At 40.7% G+C, this 15,356-nt stretch overlaps 1 protein-coding gene across 1 annotated transcript in view; it reads right to left on the bottom strand.

The window, feature by feature from the left end:
• LOC143996798 (cytochrome c oxidase subunit 4 isoform 1, mitochondrial-like) overlaps positions 1-15,356 on the bottom strand; it is an 88,687-nt gene that overhangs the window by 42,650 nt on the left and 30,681 nt on the right. Inside the window, exons 3-4 of the mRNA XM_077492072.1 lie at positions 8,307-8,477; positions 7,545-7,679 (exon numbers count right to left, since the gene is read on the bottom strand). Coding sequence (XP_077348198.1) covers positions 7,545-7,679; positions 8,307-8,477 — 306 coding nt within the window. The remainder of the gene's footprint in view (positions 1-7,544; positions 7,680-8,306; positions 8,478-15,356) is intronic.

The raw sequence follows: 15,356 nt of genomic DNA, 5'->3' as shown, positions 1-15,356 counted from the left end.
CTAAAACAGGGTGATATATGGGAGGTAAAAAATTGGCAAAATGAAAAAAATGATGTTAAAATGTGGATAAATTTGTGCGAGTATCTTCTATATCACAGTGTGGATAACATAGTACATAGATAATCAACAAAATAAAAATAGGGATTCTTGATGCGATTAACCAAAAAATCGCATAAACAGTGCCAGTGCTGAATGGTGAATAAATCTATAGAAATATCTCCTACACCATAAAATAACAACCAATAGACATATAAAAGTCACTAAAAACCAGAATTATGTAAAAAACTTAATAGTGACTACGAAATCGCATAAAGTGCCAGTGCCAAGAATTATTGTAGATAGGTGCGTATAAATGTCTTTATACCATATACTAAAATGTGTAAGTACGGTGAACATATATAATCGTGCAACATTAAACAAAGAATAAAAACTTCTAACAAAAAAAAAAAAAAAAAAAAAAAAAAGAAGAGATGAAATCTCTCAAAAAGAAATCACAGTGAGTGTGCACAGTGATTTAGAACTATATCAACCAATACACATAGTTAACCACTTCAGCTCCGGACCAATAAACACCTTAAGGACCAGAGGTCTTTTTGCAATTTCGCACTGCGCTGCTTTAACTGGTAATTGCACGGTCATGCAATATTGCACCCAAACGAAATTTGCGTCCTTTTCTTCCCACAAATAGAGCTTTCTTTTGATGGTATTTGATTGCCTCTGCGATTTTTTTTTTTTGCGATATAAATGGAAAAAGAGCGAAAATTTTGAAAAAAAAAGATATTTTCTTCTTTTTGTTATAAGAAAAATCGAATAAACTAAATTTTAGTCATACATTGAGGGCAAAATTTATTCAGCCACATGTCTTTAGTAAAAAAAATGTCAATAAGCGTATATTTTTTGGTTTGCGCAAAAGTTATAGCGTCTACAAACTAGAGTACATTTTCTGGAATTTACACAGCTTTTAATTTATGACTGCCGATCTCATTTCTTGAGGTGCTAAAATGGCAGGGCAGTACAAATCCCCCCCAAATGACCCCATTTTGGAAAGTAGACACCCCAAGGAAATTGCTGATGGGTATGTTGAGCCCATTGAATATTTATTTTTTTTGTCCTAAGGGATTGAATAATGACAAAAAAAAAATAAAAATTTTTTTTTTACAAAAAGTTGTCACTAAATGATATATTGCTCACACATGCCATGGTTATATGTGGAATTGCACCCCAAAATATATTCCGCTACTTCTCCCGAGTATGGCGATACCACGTGTGTGGGACTTTTTGGGAGTCTAGTCGCGCACGGCACCCCGAAAACCAATCACCACCTTCAGGATTTCTAAGGGTGCAAATTTTTGATTTAACTCCTCACTACCTATCACAGTTTCGAAGGCCATAAAATGCCAAAATAGCACAAAACCCCCCAAAATGACCCCATTTTGGAAAGTAGACACCCCAAGCTATTTACTGAGAGGCATGTTGAGTCCATGGAATATTTTATATTTTGCCACAAGTTGCGGGAATATTACAAACTTTTTTTTTTTTGCACCAAGTTGTCACTAAATGATATATTGCTCACACATGCTATGGGCATATGTGAAATGACACCCCAAAATACATTCTGCTGCTTCTCCCGAGTACGGGGATACCACATGTGTGGGACTTTTTGGGAGTCTAGTCGCGCACGGCACCCCGAAAACCAATCACCACCTTCAGGATTTCTAAGGGTGCAAATTTTTGATTTAACTCCTCACTACCTATCACAGTTTCGAAGGCCATAAAATGCAAAATAGCACAAAACCCCCCCAAATGACCCCATTTTGGAAAGTAGACACCCCAAGCTATTTACTGAGAGGCATGTTGAGTCCATGGAATATTTTATATTTTGCCAAAAGTTGCGGGAATATTACAAACTTTTTTTTTTTTGCACAAAGTTGTCACTAAATGATATATTGCTCACACATGCTATGGGCAGAAGTCAAATTACACCCCAAAATAAATTCTGCTGCTTCTCCCGAGTACGGGGATACCACATGTGGGGGACTTTTTGGGAGCCTAGCCACGTACGGGACCCCGAAAACCAAGCACTGCCTTCCGGATTTGAATATAAAATGCTATAAAAAACAAACTAACCAGAGTCACCCGTAACACTTATATGGTGATCAGTGGTGAAAGGGTTAACTAGGGGCAATCAGGGGGTTCAAATTTTTATTAGGTAGTATATGGGGGTCCCTGGCGCTATATAAAAACCTGACGGGGAACCTAAATAACTAACTGGCTAACCAGCGTCACCAGTGACACTTATACTGTGATCGCTGGTGAAAGGGGGTGAAAGGGTTAACTAGCAGCAATCAGGGGGTTAAAACCATTATTGGGTAGTATATCGGGGTACCTAGCGCTATAAAAACCTGGCGGTGAACCTAAAAAAATAACTAGCTACCTAGCGACACTAGCGACACTGATGCAGCGTTCAGAAAAATTATCGCTTAGTGACACTGGCAAAAGGGGGTGAAAGGGTTAACTAGCGGAAATCAGGGGGTTAAAACCATTATTGGGTAGTATATCGGGGTACCTAGCGCTATAAAAACCTGGCAGAGGGAACCTAAAAAAATAACTAGCTACCTAGCGACTGTAGCGACACTAATGCAGCGATCAGAAAAACGATCGCTTAGTGACACTGGCAAAAGGGGGTGAAAGGGTTAACTAGCGGCAATCAGGGGGTTAAAACCATTATTGGGTAGTATATCGGGGTACCTAGCGATATAAAAACCTGGCGGTGAACCTAAAAAAATAACTAGCTACCTAGCGACACATGCAGCGATCAGAAAAATGATCGCTTAGTGACACTGGCAAAAGGGGGTGAAAGGGTTAACTAGCGGCAATCAGGGGGTTAAAAACATTATTGGGTAGTATATCGGGGTACCTAGCGCTATAAAAACCTGGCGGTGAACCTAAAAAAATAACTAGCTACCTAGCGACTGTAGCGACACTAATGCAGCGATCAGAAAAACGATCGCTTAGTGACACTGGCAAAAGGGGGTGAAAGGGTTAACTAGCGGCAATCAGGGGGTTAAAAACATTATTGGGTAGTATATCGGGGTACCTAGCGATATAAAAACCTGGCGGTGAACCTAAAAAAATAACTAGCTACCTAGCGACACTAGCGACACATGCAGCGATCAGAAAAATGATCGCTTAGTGACACTGGCAAAAGGGGGTGAAAGGGTTAACTCTAGGGGCAATCAGGGGGTTAAATCTTTATTGGGGGGTGATAGGGGGCTACCCTGGACCTAACACTAACTGTCCTGACAGTTTTTACTGTCACAACTGACACTGAATGCATTGATCAGTAAAGAAATGATCAATGCAATCAGTGACACTGTGACTGGGGGGGGAGGGGGGGCGGGGGGGGGGATCGGGGGGCGATCGGGGGGGGGGGATCGGGGGGGGTTTGTGTGCCTGTGTGTACCTACATGTCAGTGTAGTGTTGGTGCACACTTACTTTTACTCTTCTCCTCGTAGTCCGGTCAAAAAGACCGCCCGGGGAGAATGACATCACTTCCTCCTTCCTGTGTAAACAATACACAGGGGAGGAAGCTTCTCATTGGCCAGGAGCGATCCAGAGGGGGTGGCCGAAAACCAACGGCCATCCCCTCATCACGGAGCGCTCCTGGACCGAATCGGACCGCCGTAAACAGCGGGAGGGGGTCCGATCGGACCCCCCACCCGCTGGAAGGCAATCACGTAGATGTACGTGATTGTGCCTGCCTGTGCCATTGTGCTGACGTACAATGGCAATACGGCGGTCCTCAAGTGGTTAAAGAGGTTCTATAATCGCATATATAGGGTTAATGTCCATTCAAAATGTGCAACAACTGGTGGCGATTCTATCCAAAATCGCATGCAACAGAAACGCATATGGTGCTGGTACTGGATTATTTTGTGTGCACTGTAAGATAACGAAGCAATAGGTGATTGTATTGGTGATGGTGACTATATCCCACGTGGTCCTGTGTGCTCAGGGTATGGATGTCCCCTTACCTTACAGCTGTAAGGTAACAGCGTTTGACATGTGTATCCTTAGGGTTCTTGGTAATCCTTATCCCTCGAGGTCCTATTCTTGTGGCCCCAAACCTGGCGTCTGCTGCCTATTGCGCCGTGTTGATCTCCTCAAATGGACGCTCAGCGGTACTCAGGGGGGGGGGGGTGGTTGTTAGGTTGCCTCAGCGGTAAATTTATGTGGGGGTTAAGCAGATAAGGAAGAGGGGAGCCCCATAGTGTAGTAATTTTGAACAAAGTTTAGGTTTTATTTAAATATACTGAATAGTACTCACAAACATATAGAGCTTCTTTGCAAGGTATAAACGAGCCTCGAGCTCGATTGCGTCACTTCCGGTAGCGTCCCGACGCGTGTTCGTCACGGTCACGTGACTTCATAAGTCACGTGACCGTGACGAACACGCGTCGGGACGCTACCGGAAGTGACGCAATCGAGCTCGAGGCTCGTTTATACCTTGCAAAGAAGCTCTATATGTTTGTGAGTACTATTCAGTATATTTAAATAAAACCTAAACTTTGTTCAAAATTACTACACTATGGGGCTCCCCTCTTCCTTATCTGCTTAACCCCCACATAAATTTACCGCTGAGGCAACCTAACAACCACCCCCCCCCCTGAGTACCGCTGAGCGTCCATTTGAGGAGATCAACACGGCGCAATAGGCAGCAGACGCCAGGTTTGGGGCCACAAGAATAGGACCTCGAGGGATAAGGATTACCAAGAACCCTAAGGATACACATGTCAAACGCTGTTACCTTACAGCTGTAAGGTAAGGGGACATCCATACCCTGAGCACACAGGACCACGTGGGATATAGTCACCATCACCAATACAATCACCTATTGCTTCGTTATCTTACAGTGCACACAAAATAATCCAGTACCAGCACCATATGCGTTTCTGTTGCATGCGATTTTGGATAGAATCGCCACCAGTTGTTGCACATTTTGAATGGACATTAACCCTATATATGCGATTATAGAACCTCTTTAACTATGTGTATTGGTTGATATAGTTCTAAATCACTGTGCACACTCACTGTGATTTATTTTTGAGAGATTTCATCTCTTCTTTTTTCTTTTTTTTTTTTTTTTTTTTTGTTATAAGTTTTTATTCTTTGTTTAATGTTGCACGATTATATATGTTCACCGTACTTACACGTTTTAGTATATGGTATAAAGACATTTATACGCACCTATCTACAATAATTCTTGGCACTGGCACTTTATGCGATTTCGTAGTCACTATTAAGTTTTTTACATAATTCTGGTTTTTAGTGACTTTTATATGTCTATTGGTTGTTATTTTATGGTGTAGGAGATATTTCTATAGATTTATTCACCATTCAGCACTGGCACTGTTTATGTGATTTTTTGGTTAATCGCATCAAGAATCACTATTTTTATTTTGTTGATTATCTATGTACTATGTTATCCACACTGTGATATAGAAGATACTCACACAAATTTATCCACATTTTAACATAATTTTTTTCATTTTGCCAATTTTTTACCTCCCATATATCACCCTGTTTTAGTTTGGGTGATAGCACACTTATTTTTTAATTACTGTGATGCGGACAGAATTTATTAAATCTTCAGGATAATATTTACCTATCCAGTACTGCGCAACACTACTTCCCATATTTTTCTATTCTGCAAAAAGGGGTTCAAGTACCCCATTTCCAGTGTATGCAGCGGTACAAAAATTAGATCGTTGTTCCCTTCCCTGATTAGGCGCAGGAATAACTCCCTAACAATGTTATAATAATGTTAAAACCTGCACACTATATCTATCTCAGAAGACTCTGTCATTAGAAAACCTATGTGGAGGGCACAGTCTTGGAGTATGGGGAGTTAGTTATGTAACAAGTGAAGAAGAGGATCTACAGGCCAGTGGCTTTAAAGCCAAAGAGCAAAGTGGTTAAATTCATGGCTACGATTCAACAATCAATTTATTGGGTCTGACTGTAGCAGACTCAGCCATAATGAAGTCTGATTATTTTCTGTGCCTGACTGCACAATCACTCTGCTTTGCCCTTTTCGAATAAAGCTGAATTTCAGGAAAGCATCTAAATACAAAGATGAACTACTTATAACATATAGACTTAAATTTTGCATAGTATGCCTTTTTTTGTCTTGCCAAAGAAATTGCATTTTGTCCTGAGATTTACACAGCCCTGTCACAAAGCACATTAAGGAGGATATCAACACCATCTCCAATACAGTTAGGAATACTCCTGTATTTAATTTCTCCACCCCAGCCTGCTGATTGGAGAGTGAAGGAGCAGGAGGAGACTGAAGAAGTCGTTCCTCTGTACTCTTCTGTCTGCACATTTACATGTAGCATACATTATTTGCTCCCAATGCTGCTCTTCCTTCTTCAACGTTTCCTATCCCTAAATGACCTCTTCAGAGTTCCCTGCTCTCTGCATGGTGTTTCAAAAATCCTTTTGCATTCTTTGACCATTACAGCAGCTGCAGTGATTGTAAACAAACTTCCAGATGCTATAGAAGCTTTCTTGCAGTGATTCTGGTGACTGTAGAGCCACCCAATCACTTCTACATGTACAGTTAGGTGACTCCCACTAGCCTCCCCCTCCTTACATTCCCCCACCATGTGTCTCCAGCACAACTTTTCTTCATGGGTTCTCAGCACCTCCATGGTCAGTGTCAGGATCAGCGAACATCCGTTTACTGATCCTCCCTGGATATTATAAAGCTGGAGGTGCTTAGTTCCAAACACTTTAGGGTTCAGAGCTGTCAAACCCCAGCTGCTCTGGCTGGGAAAGAAGCTGTGCTCAATCTGCTTCTGCAAAGTGTAGGCATGACATTAGGAGGCTAATAGACCCCCGATGTCTCCTTAAAGAGAACCTGTCACCTGCATTATACTATCACATACCTGAAAGTGGCTTGTCATCCCTTTGTGATAGAATAAAGTTTAAAAAAAAAAGTTTAAAATGTCAAAGTTTATTAAATTTAATTAAATTAAAAAAACTCAGCAAAGTCTACTTACAAGCACATACAAATCCACATATATGCTTCAGTGCAAACAAGTGCGTACTACAATTACACACAGTTTTGTACCCATACTAGATATTGCTGCATACATTGTGTGTATTAAATTGTGTGTGTTGAATTGAATGTATATTTTACTGAAAATATATATTTGATAAACAGTAGTGCACATAAAGAATGACCTAAAAAATTGTAACTACATGTTTATTTTCCGGGGTCTCGGATTTTTTGAAAATGTTTAATGTTTTAAAGTTGTAAGTTTGTTTTTATGTATTTTGTGCATACAAAAAAAAAAAAAGAAGAAAGAAAGAAAGGAAAGAGAGCTACTGTACATTCTTGAAACATCTAAATAAAAATATGGGTGTCATGTATGAGACATTTTCTAATAGTTTGGTTAATGCCACATTTGAACACATACGGTATTTTGTAAAAGCTCCTTAATCTCTGTAAAGAAAAAATTAAATCATAACTAACCGTATTTACGTTGCCACCAAAAATATGCTCCAGAAAAGGCCAGGAAGTAAAATGCAATTCCCAATACGGTTTTCCACTCATTTGGTGCTCCTTTGTTCATCTCTACATAGGATTGGTTAAAGCTGATACGGTACACTAGAAGATTGAGGATAAACATAACACAAAATGCTTTACTTCTCCAAGTGTTATTACTACTGTAGGCATTTAACCTATAGTCTATTATAACATCATCTAGATACAGTAGATATTATTTCATCAGCAAATACAAGAGTGTAATCAACCTCTTTAGTGAGCCTAAGGCATATTAAAAGCTAACCTAATGCAAAATAAAATAAATATACTAATGTTAATCTAAGTATTGCTTTCAGTTTGGCTAAACCTAAGCATAAATAGAGCAGATAAGCCATTTGGATAAAACTACTTATAGGAACAATTCAAAAACCTGTAATAATGAATATTTGCAATAATGTATGTTATTTTCAGCAATGACAGCTATTGAGAGCTGGAAAATAATGATCCTTATGGAAAACAAATAACCTCTGGTTTATTAGTATACTGAACAGCATGCTAGCTGTTCTCCCATTGGCAGAAAAAAAAGGCAAAATGTAGTGGTTGGTTTGTCAAAGTGAGTTGAGGATTTTAATTCTTCTTTAAGATGGCCAATTGTCTTACTCAAAAGACCTGAACAGTGCTAAGTTTGAATATAAAAATCGATGCTATGTATTGTTTATGAAAAAAATTAAGATAGAGCAAATTACATACATGCAAGTTTCTCGTCTTTGGTCAGTTGAGTCCAGGATCCTGCTTCCTTTTGTTTGAGAGCCTGCTGCTGTGCTGTCAGCTCAGATACAAATGGTACATCAGGCAATGGATATGCACGGCTATCATAGTAACTGGGCTTTGTGTAGTAAGGGACTTCGTCACTTGGAACATCTGCTCAAAACATGAAACCAATGAATGTAAACCACACAATGAAAAGGAACACTTGAATATATATTGCAAAATGTATGGGAATTCAATATACTGTGTGATCCATTCCCACTGTGAATATGGGGATAGTGATACACGGAGTAAATATATTATAAATATAATGTAAATTTCATAAGTAATTATATTTTAGTCTGATTGAATACTGGAACCAAAACATGGCAATTTAGAAACAGTGGGGGGAGATTTACTAAAACTTGTGTACACAGAATCTGGTGCAGCTGTGCATAGTAACCAATCAGCTTCTTCCTTCAGCTTGTTCAACTAAGCTTTGACAAAAAAAAAAACTAGAAGCTGATTAGTTACTATTCACAGCTACAACAGATTCTGTGTGTACCAGTTTTTTAAATATCCCTTAGCCAAGGCTATGGGAATGAAGCCGTGCAAGTTCAGCTGAATGATTTCACTCCTGCGTGTCAGTCCCGATTTTGGACATGATTTCAGAGAAATCTGTACAAGTTTCTGCACAGATGTCAATGTAAATTGCAGCCTGAAATCACAAAACATAGTACAGAAACTACTTATTGAAATCGGTGCGGCGCCACAGATGGGGCATTGCACAGATTAGGACGGTGCAATTGCCAGCGATTTGACATGCAATTTTGCTGCTAAATTCCCACTACTTCATCGCTATCTGCAATGGCCTGGCCAGGCTGTATGAGAGCCCGCATTTTCTTTTAACCAGGAAAGTACAGAAGGGCTTTCTTAAAGCAGTAATTAGGAGGATGTCTCATTTCCATCACCTATTGAAAGAAAAAAAGGATTCATACCTAATTTTATGCAAATCATTAATTTTTCTTCCCTTGGTAAGCTGAACCACTGGAATACAGCACAGATACAGCTACAGTAGTAAAAGAAAACCATTTTTTCCAAACCAGACACCAGTTTCAGGTTTGCTAGCCATCATCAGTACAGTGTATGTTAACTATGACCTGTATGAAATAGGGCTTGGGGAACAGCAAGAAAGTATAACCAGACAGGCAATGGTGAGGTGGACTTAAAGTGTATGTAAAGCCAAAATCATTCCCCCCAATCGCCTAACAATCACCCATAGAAACCTTCACCACTTCAACCCTTCTCTTCTCTATTCTGCTATTGACCACTAAGGATGAGCTCCAGTGTGTTTGCACACTCCACATGCAGAGCCCGCCAGGAAGTTGGCACGGTGCTGCGCTAATCACAGGCAGTGAGACATTTCCCAATGTGCGGCTGCAGAGATCGGGAAATGTCTCACTGCCTGTGATTAGCGCAGCGCCGTGCCGACTTCCTGGCAGGCTCTGCACGTGGAGTGTGCGAACACACTGGAGCTCATCCCTACTGACCACCTCTATGACAAAATCTCACCCCTGTCCTGCCTCAATATAGCCACTCTGTCTACAATGGATCCCTGTCCTCCACCCTGGGCAAGTTTGCCCCTCACTACACACGGAATCAGGCCTCAACCCCTACAACCCCAGAAGACACCAGAAGTTTCAAAAAATGAGTGCCTGTGGCACAAGACTTTAACCAAATCTGCCCCCCAAAAATTACATTCTTGCCTCCACACTGCCAAGCAGACCTATTTTGTCACTCTTAATAACACCTTCTCATCCAGTCACCATCAACACTTCTCTACCTTAAACTCTCCAATTTGTCCTCCACTACCTCCCCCCACTAACTCACTCACTGCCCAGGAGATTGCTCAATTTGTGAAATCTCCACTCTACAGGTATCTCCCTCATTTAACACTTCATGTCCACAGGTACACTCAACACTTCCCTATCAACCCTGCTACTATAGACGAGGTTACTAAACTTATTTCCAACGCCCACCTAACCACCTGTCCTCTGAACCCTGTTCCTTCTCAAATACTATGGTCACCCTCTGACTCTATCCTACACTCTCTAACCCACATCTTCATTCTTTCCCTCTATTCTGGCATCTTCCCCAACTCTCTAAAACATGCACTAGTCACCCACATACTTAAAAATCTGTCCTTAGACCCTAACAATCTTAACAATCTAAGCCCTATTTCCTTGCTCCCCTTTTCCTCTAAACTCCTTGAACGCCTGCTCTACAACCAAGTGATCACTTCACTAAGCATAACCTTCTGGATCCCCTTCAGTCAGGATTTCACCCTCAACACTCCACAGAAACTTTTAGAACTCAAATGATGTACTAACAGCAAAAAACAACGGACACTCTACAAAAGAATGCCCGATCACCCCCATTAGGGGCAACCCAGACTTCCCCCCGAGCCTACCAAAATCCTATCTTCTAAAAGAATGGCCTTACACACGGATGCAGGCCAAACACTTTTTCCGCAGAGGCAGGTTCCTCAGCATACATGATCTTGCAGCATTGTCCAATACTAAATCTTTTCTCTCTTGGTCCTATATGCAACTCAAACACTTGCTAGATGTACCAACAAAGATCCCAAAATTTGCGAGCCCCCCCTCGGTATTCAAAACTTTATGCTCAAGCTCATCGCCCCGGAGCCACGTGATCTCGGCCTTATATGCCTCTATGTTCTTAGAACCGTACTCCTCCCTACGCTCAGACCATGCATTTTGGGAATCAGCCTTCGACAGGGAGATAGGAGATGCCAACTGGGATCGTATCCACTTTTACATACATAAAGGCTCTCTTAATGTCCACAGGCAGGAAAATGGGTATAAACTAAAAACTAGATGGTACAAGACCCCACAAGTGCTACATAAGATTTTCCCAGCGGTGCCAGACCACTGTTGGCGGTGTGGAACAGAGGGGGGCTCCCTCCTTCATATCTGGTGGTCCTGCCCCCGGATCCAGCCATACTGGCATAAAATACATGAAGTAACTACAGCAATTTCCTCTCTCCCTTTGGAGTTCACACCAGGACAATACCTACTGTACTTATCCAAAATCCCGCAGAAAAAATACCTCAAATCAGTAGCTATGCACCTAATAAATGCTGCTAGGCTCTGTATACAGGTACATTAGAGGTCCGCACAACCGCCTTCGCTAGGAATGGACCCTTTAGGTTGACTGCACACCAGCAATGAAGGAACTAATCCTCGCTGCACAAGATTAAATCACTAGCTTCTCAGCTGTCTGGGGGCCATGGATAACATACAAGAAATCTCAATCCTATCAGGATTTATTGCAACAAACTATATAACCAAGTAGCCTTAAACAAATTCACTGTAGAGGGGCCTCTCTAGGGCGCCGGCAGACCCAAAGAATGCAACGAGTGGACAGTAGACGGAGGGGGAAGCAGGTGGGACCCCACCCATTCCCCCTACCTATCTTATTTTCTCTCTCACTAGCCACAATCTGAACCCAGCAACTGACAGACAGTGTGCTTGGTTAGGGTACTAATACCTGATGCCGTGACTACAGAGGAGGACAAATGGGTAAATCCGATCCAACGCATCAATGCCCTAACAGATGGTTCCGGAAAAGCTGCCAAAATAGTAATAAACTACCCTGAAAGGAGTTATTAGGTTCTGAGGATCACATACACCCTAGAGCAGTACCCTAATCCTCTCATTGTGCAAAACAAAAAAAACAAAAAATAATTAATAAACAGACATACTGTAACTTGAGTGTTCACTTGACAATTACGATACTCCGAACGCGTGAATTTTTGCCTGGAATAATTTGTAATGGAACCGGTAACCATCTTGTCACATTGTTATTTTGTTACACCATGCTGTACTTTTTCTTGAAATACATAATAAAATCTTTATGGAAAAAAAATAAAATAAAAAAAACAACGGACACTATTCTGTGCTCCTACTTCTAGGCCTTTTGGTTGCCTTTGATATGGTTTACCACCCCCTCCTCCTCAAAAAAACGTTACTCCTTTAGTTTCCATGACTGTGCTCTTCGCTGGCTCTCATCCTACCCATCCCACTGCACCTTCAGTGTCACTTGCAATTCTACTTCCTCTACTCCTCTTCCTTTCTCTGTCAGGGTCCCCCAAGGTTCTGTTCTTGGACCTCTCCTATTTTCAATCTACACCTCCTCTCTGGGTCAGCTGATAAACTCCCATGACTTTCAATGTAATTTCTACGCTGACAACACCCAAATCTATCTTCCCATCCCTCAACTCTCTCCATCAGTCTCCTCAGACATCACTAATTTACTAACAGACATATCAGTCTGGATGTCATACCAGTTCCTCAAACTCAATCTGTCCAAAACTAAGCTCATAATATTTTCTCCCCCACGTGACTTGTCCCCTGGCTTCTCTGTCAAGAGCAATGGCACAACCATCCACCCATCTCCGCAGGGTGCTAGGTGTAGTCCTGGACTCTGAACTCTCCTTTTGGCCCCACGTCCAATCACTTTCCAAAGCTTGCTGCCCCAACCTCTGCAACATCTCCACATTACATCCCTTCGTAACCAATGAAACCTCACTGATTCACTTCCTGGTTATCTCTTGCCTCAACTACTGCAAATCCCTCCTCATTGGTTTACCTTTAAATAGGTTATCCCCTTCTCAGTCTATCATGAATGCTGCTGTCAGGCTCATCCACCTTACAAACCACTCAGCGTCTGCTACCCCTCTCTGCCAAACCCTCCATTGGCTGCCACTCACCCAGCAAATTAAATTCAAAATACTAACAATAATTTACAAAGCTATCCACAAGTCTGCCTCCAGCTACATCACTAACCTAGTCTCAAAATACCAATCAAATCATCCTCTACATTCCTCCCAAGACCTGCTGCTCTCTAGCTCCCTCGACACCTCCTCCCATACTCGCCTCCAGGTTTTTTTTCCAGAGCCTCACCCATCCTATGATACTCCCTACCCCAATCTGTCCGACTTTCTCCGACTCGATCCACTTTTAGGCGATCCTTGAAAACTTTTCTCTTCAGAGAAGCCTATCCTGCCTCTACCTAACAACTGTACTTTAATTTTCTTCATCAGTTCATACCCCACAGTTATTACCTTTTGTATCACTTGACCCTCCCTCATAGATTGTAAGCTCTAACGAGCAGGGCACTCTGAATCCTCTTGTATTAAATTGTATTGTAACTGTACTGTCTGCCCTAAAGTTGTAAAGTGTTGTGCAAACTGTCGTCGCTATATAAATCCTGTATAATAATAATATCTTAGGGTTCTAACCTCTCCCCATTCTTTTTAAAAATGAAAAAAAAAATGTTTTAGGAGGACATACTCAGAAACATAAAAGTAATTTACTAAACCTGTACAAAACATAACATAACCATATTTAAGGGGGCTGTACTATACTGTGCTTCATCGGTTCATCCCCCAGTTATTACTTTTTGTATCACTGGACCTCTTTGATTGTAAGCTCTAAAGTGCAGGGCCCTCTGATTCCCCCTGTATTGAATTGTATTGCTACTGTACTGTCTGCCCTAAAGTTGTAAAGGCTGTGCAAACTGTTGGCGCTATATAAATTCTGTATAGAAATAATATTAATCAGGGGTTAATCAGAGGTTCTAACCCCTCCCCATTCTTTTCAAAACTGAAAAAAATGTTTTAGGAGTACATATTTAGAAACCAAAAAAAAAAGTAAATCTACTAAACCTGTACAAAACACAACATGATAACCATATTTAAGGGGGCTGTACTGTGCTATTGATATATACGGTATAGTATGATGTCTGTATTTATCCTAATCTACAAGGATTTTTTTTACAGAAAGGTTTAACCATAAAATAACCTGCTGCTAATCCAGTTGCTGTTTTCCTATTAACCAAGGAATCCAGTGATTGTTGACACAGTATCATATATTCGGTGCATTTATCTATATTGACACACACTGAAACATTTTTCCACTTTGACACACGTATTATATCTTTCCTGCCTTTACATCCATAGAGCTTTTTTAAAGTGCAGAATGCAGATAGACAGGTCTTCAAAGGCTATAAAATAGGCAATACCCTTTGTTGATCATTCTTTTTTGTGTGTACATGGCCTTTGAATCAAGTGGAAAAGATAGGTTTTATGGCAAACCCTGGCTTTATTGTACCTAGTACAGGTAATAAGCGATACAATTGTAAAAGGTTATGAGCAGTTTTACACAGGGATTCATCGTAATTACATTGCCAAGACTAGCAAGAAGAATGTGATTTAGGATGCAGATTTAAGAATGATATACCTTAAATAAATACAAGCAAAATTAAAGCTTGCAGATTTAAATATGATATACATTAAAGTGATTGTAAAACCATATTTTTTTAAATAACAAACATGTTAGAGAATACATTACGGTAAAAAAAAGGTAAAAAAAAAAACCTTCAGCCTTTAACTAATTGTAAGCAAACACATAACTGTCACTGTATTCACATTATTACACCAAGGTCAAGAGTGTGATAGCTGCAAAATTTTCTTCAATGCTCTTTTTGGAGTGCATCTAAACTCCTTTGGACCCTGATGCAAAATGTAATACATGGAATTATGATACCAGCCTATTATAAATAAACCCTATAGCAGGGGTAGGCAACCGTTGAGAGATCTACCTGAGCAACATGGAAGAGAGCAAAGATCTCGAGCTGCAGCACCCTTTTATTCTTTTTTTTTCAAAATTTTTATTAAGGTTTTTCAATGTACAAGAATAAAAACAATGAGCATTTACAGTCGTAAAGAAATGATGAATTCCATCATCACACCACATATTAGACTTATATTCATGGATGTACTTTAAGGGAGATTCCCATAACACTATATTAAAGTGGAGTAGTCTACATTTTAACTGGTGTAGCTCTACAGCCAATTGGAGAACCTAAGTTTCTTTTATTGGGGGGGGGGGTATGGGGGAGACTGGGTGAGGGGGCTGAAGAGTGCAGTTGATAGTCCGGACCAAGTATCTGGTACTTTGTGTGAGCCCC

The sequence above is a fragment of the Lithobates pipiens genome, unplaced genomic scaffold (assembly GCF_037356315.1).
Source record: "Lithobates pipiens isolate NorthernLeopardFrog02 unplaced genomic scaffold, aLitPip1_a1.2 Scaffold_19, whole genome shotgun sequence".
In the NCBI taxonomy this organism is placed as follows: domain Eukaryota; kingdom Metazoa; phylum Chordata; class Amphibia; order Anura; family Ranidae; genus Lithobates; species Lithobates pipiens.
This window is presented reverse-complemented; position numbering and strand designations above follow the sequence as displayed.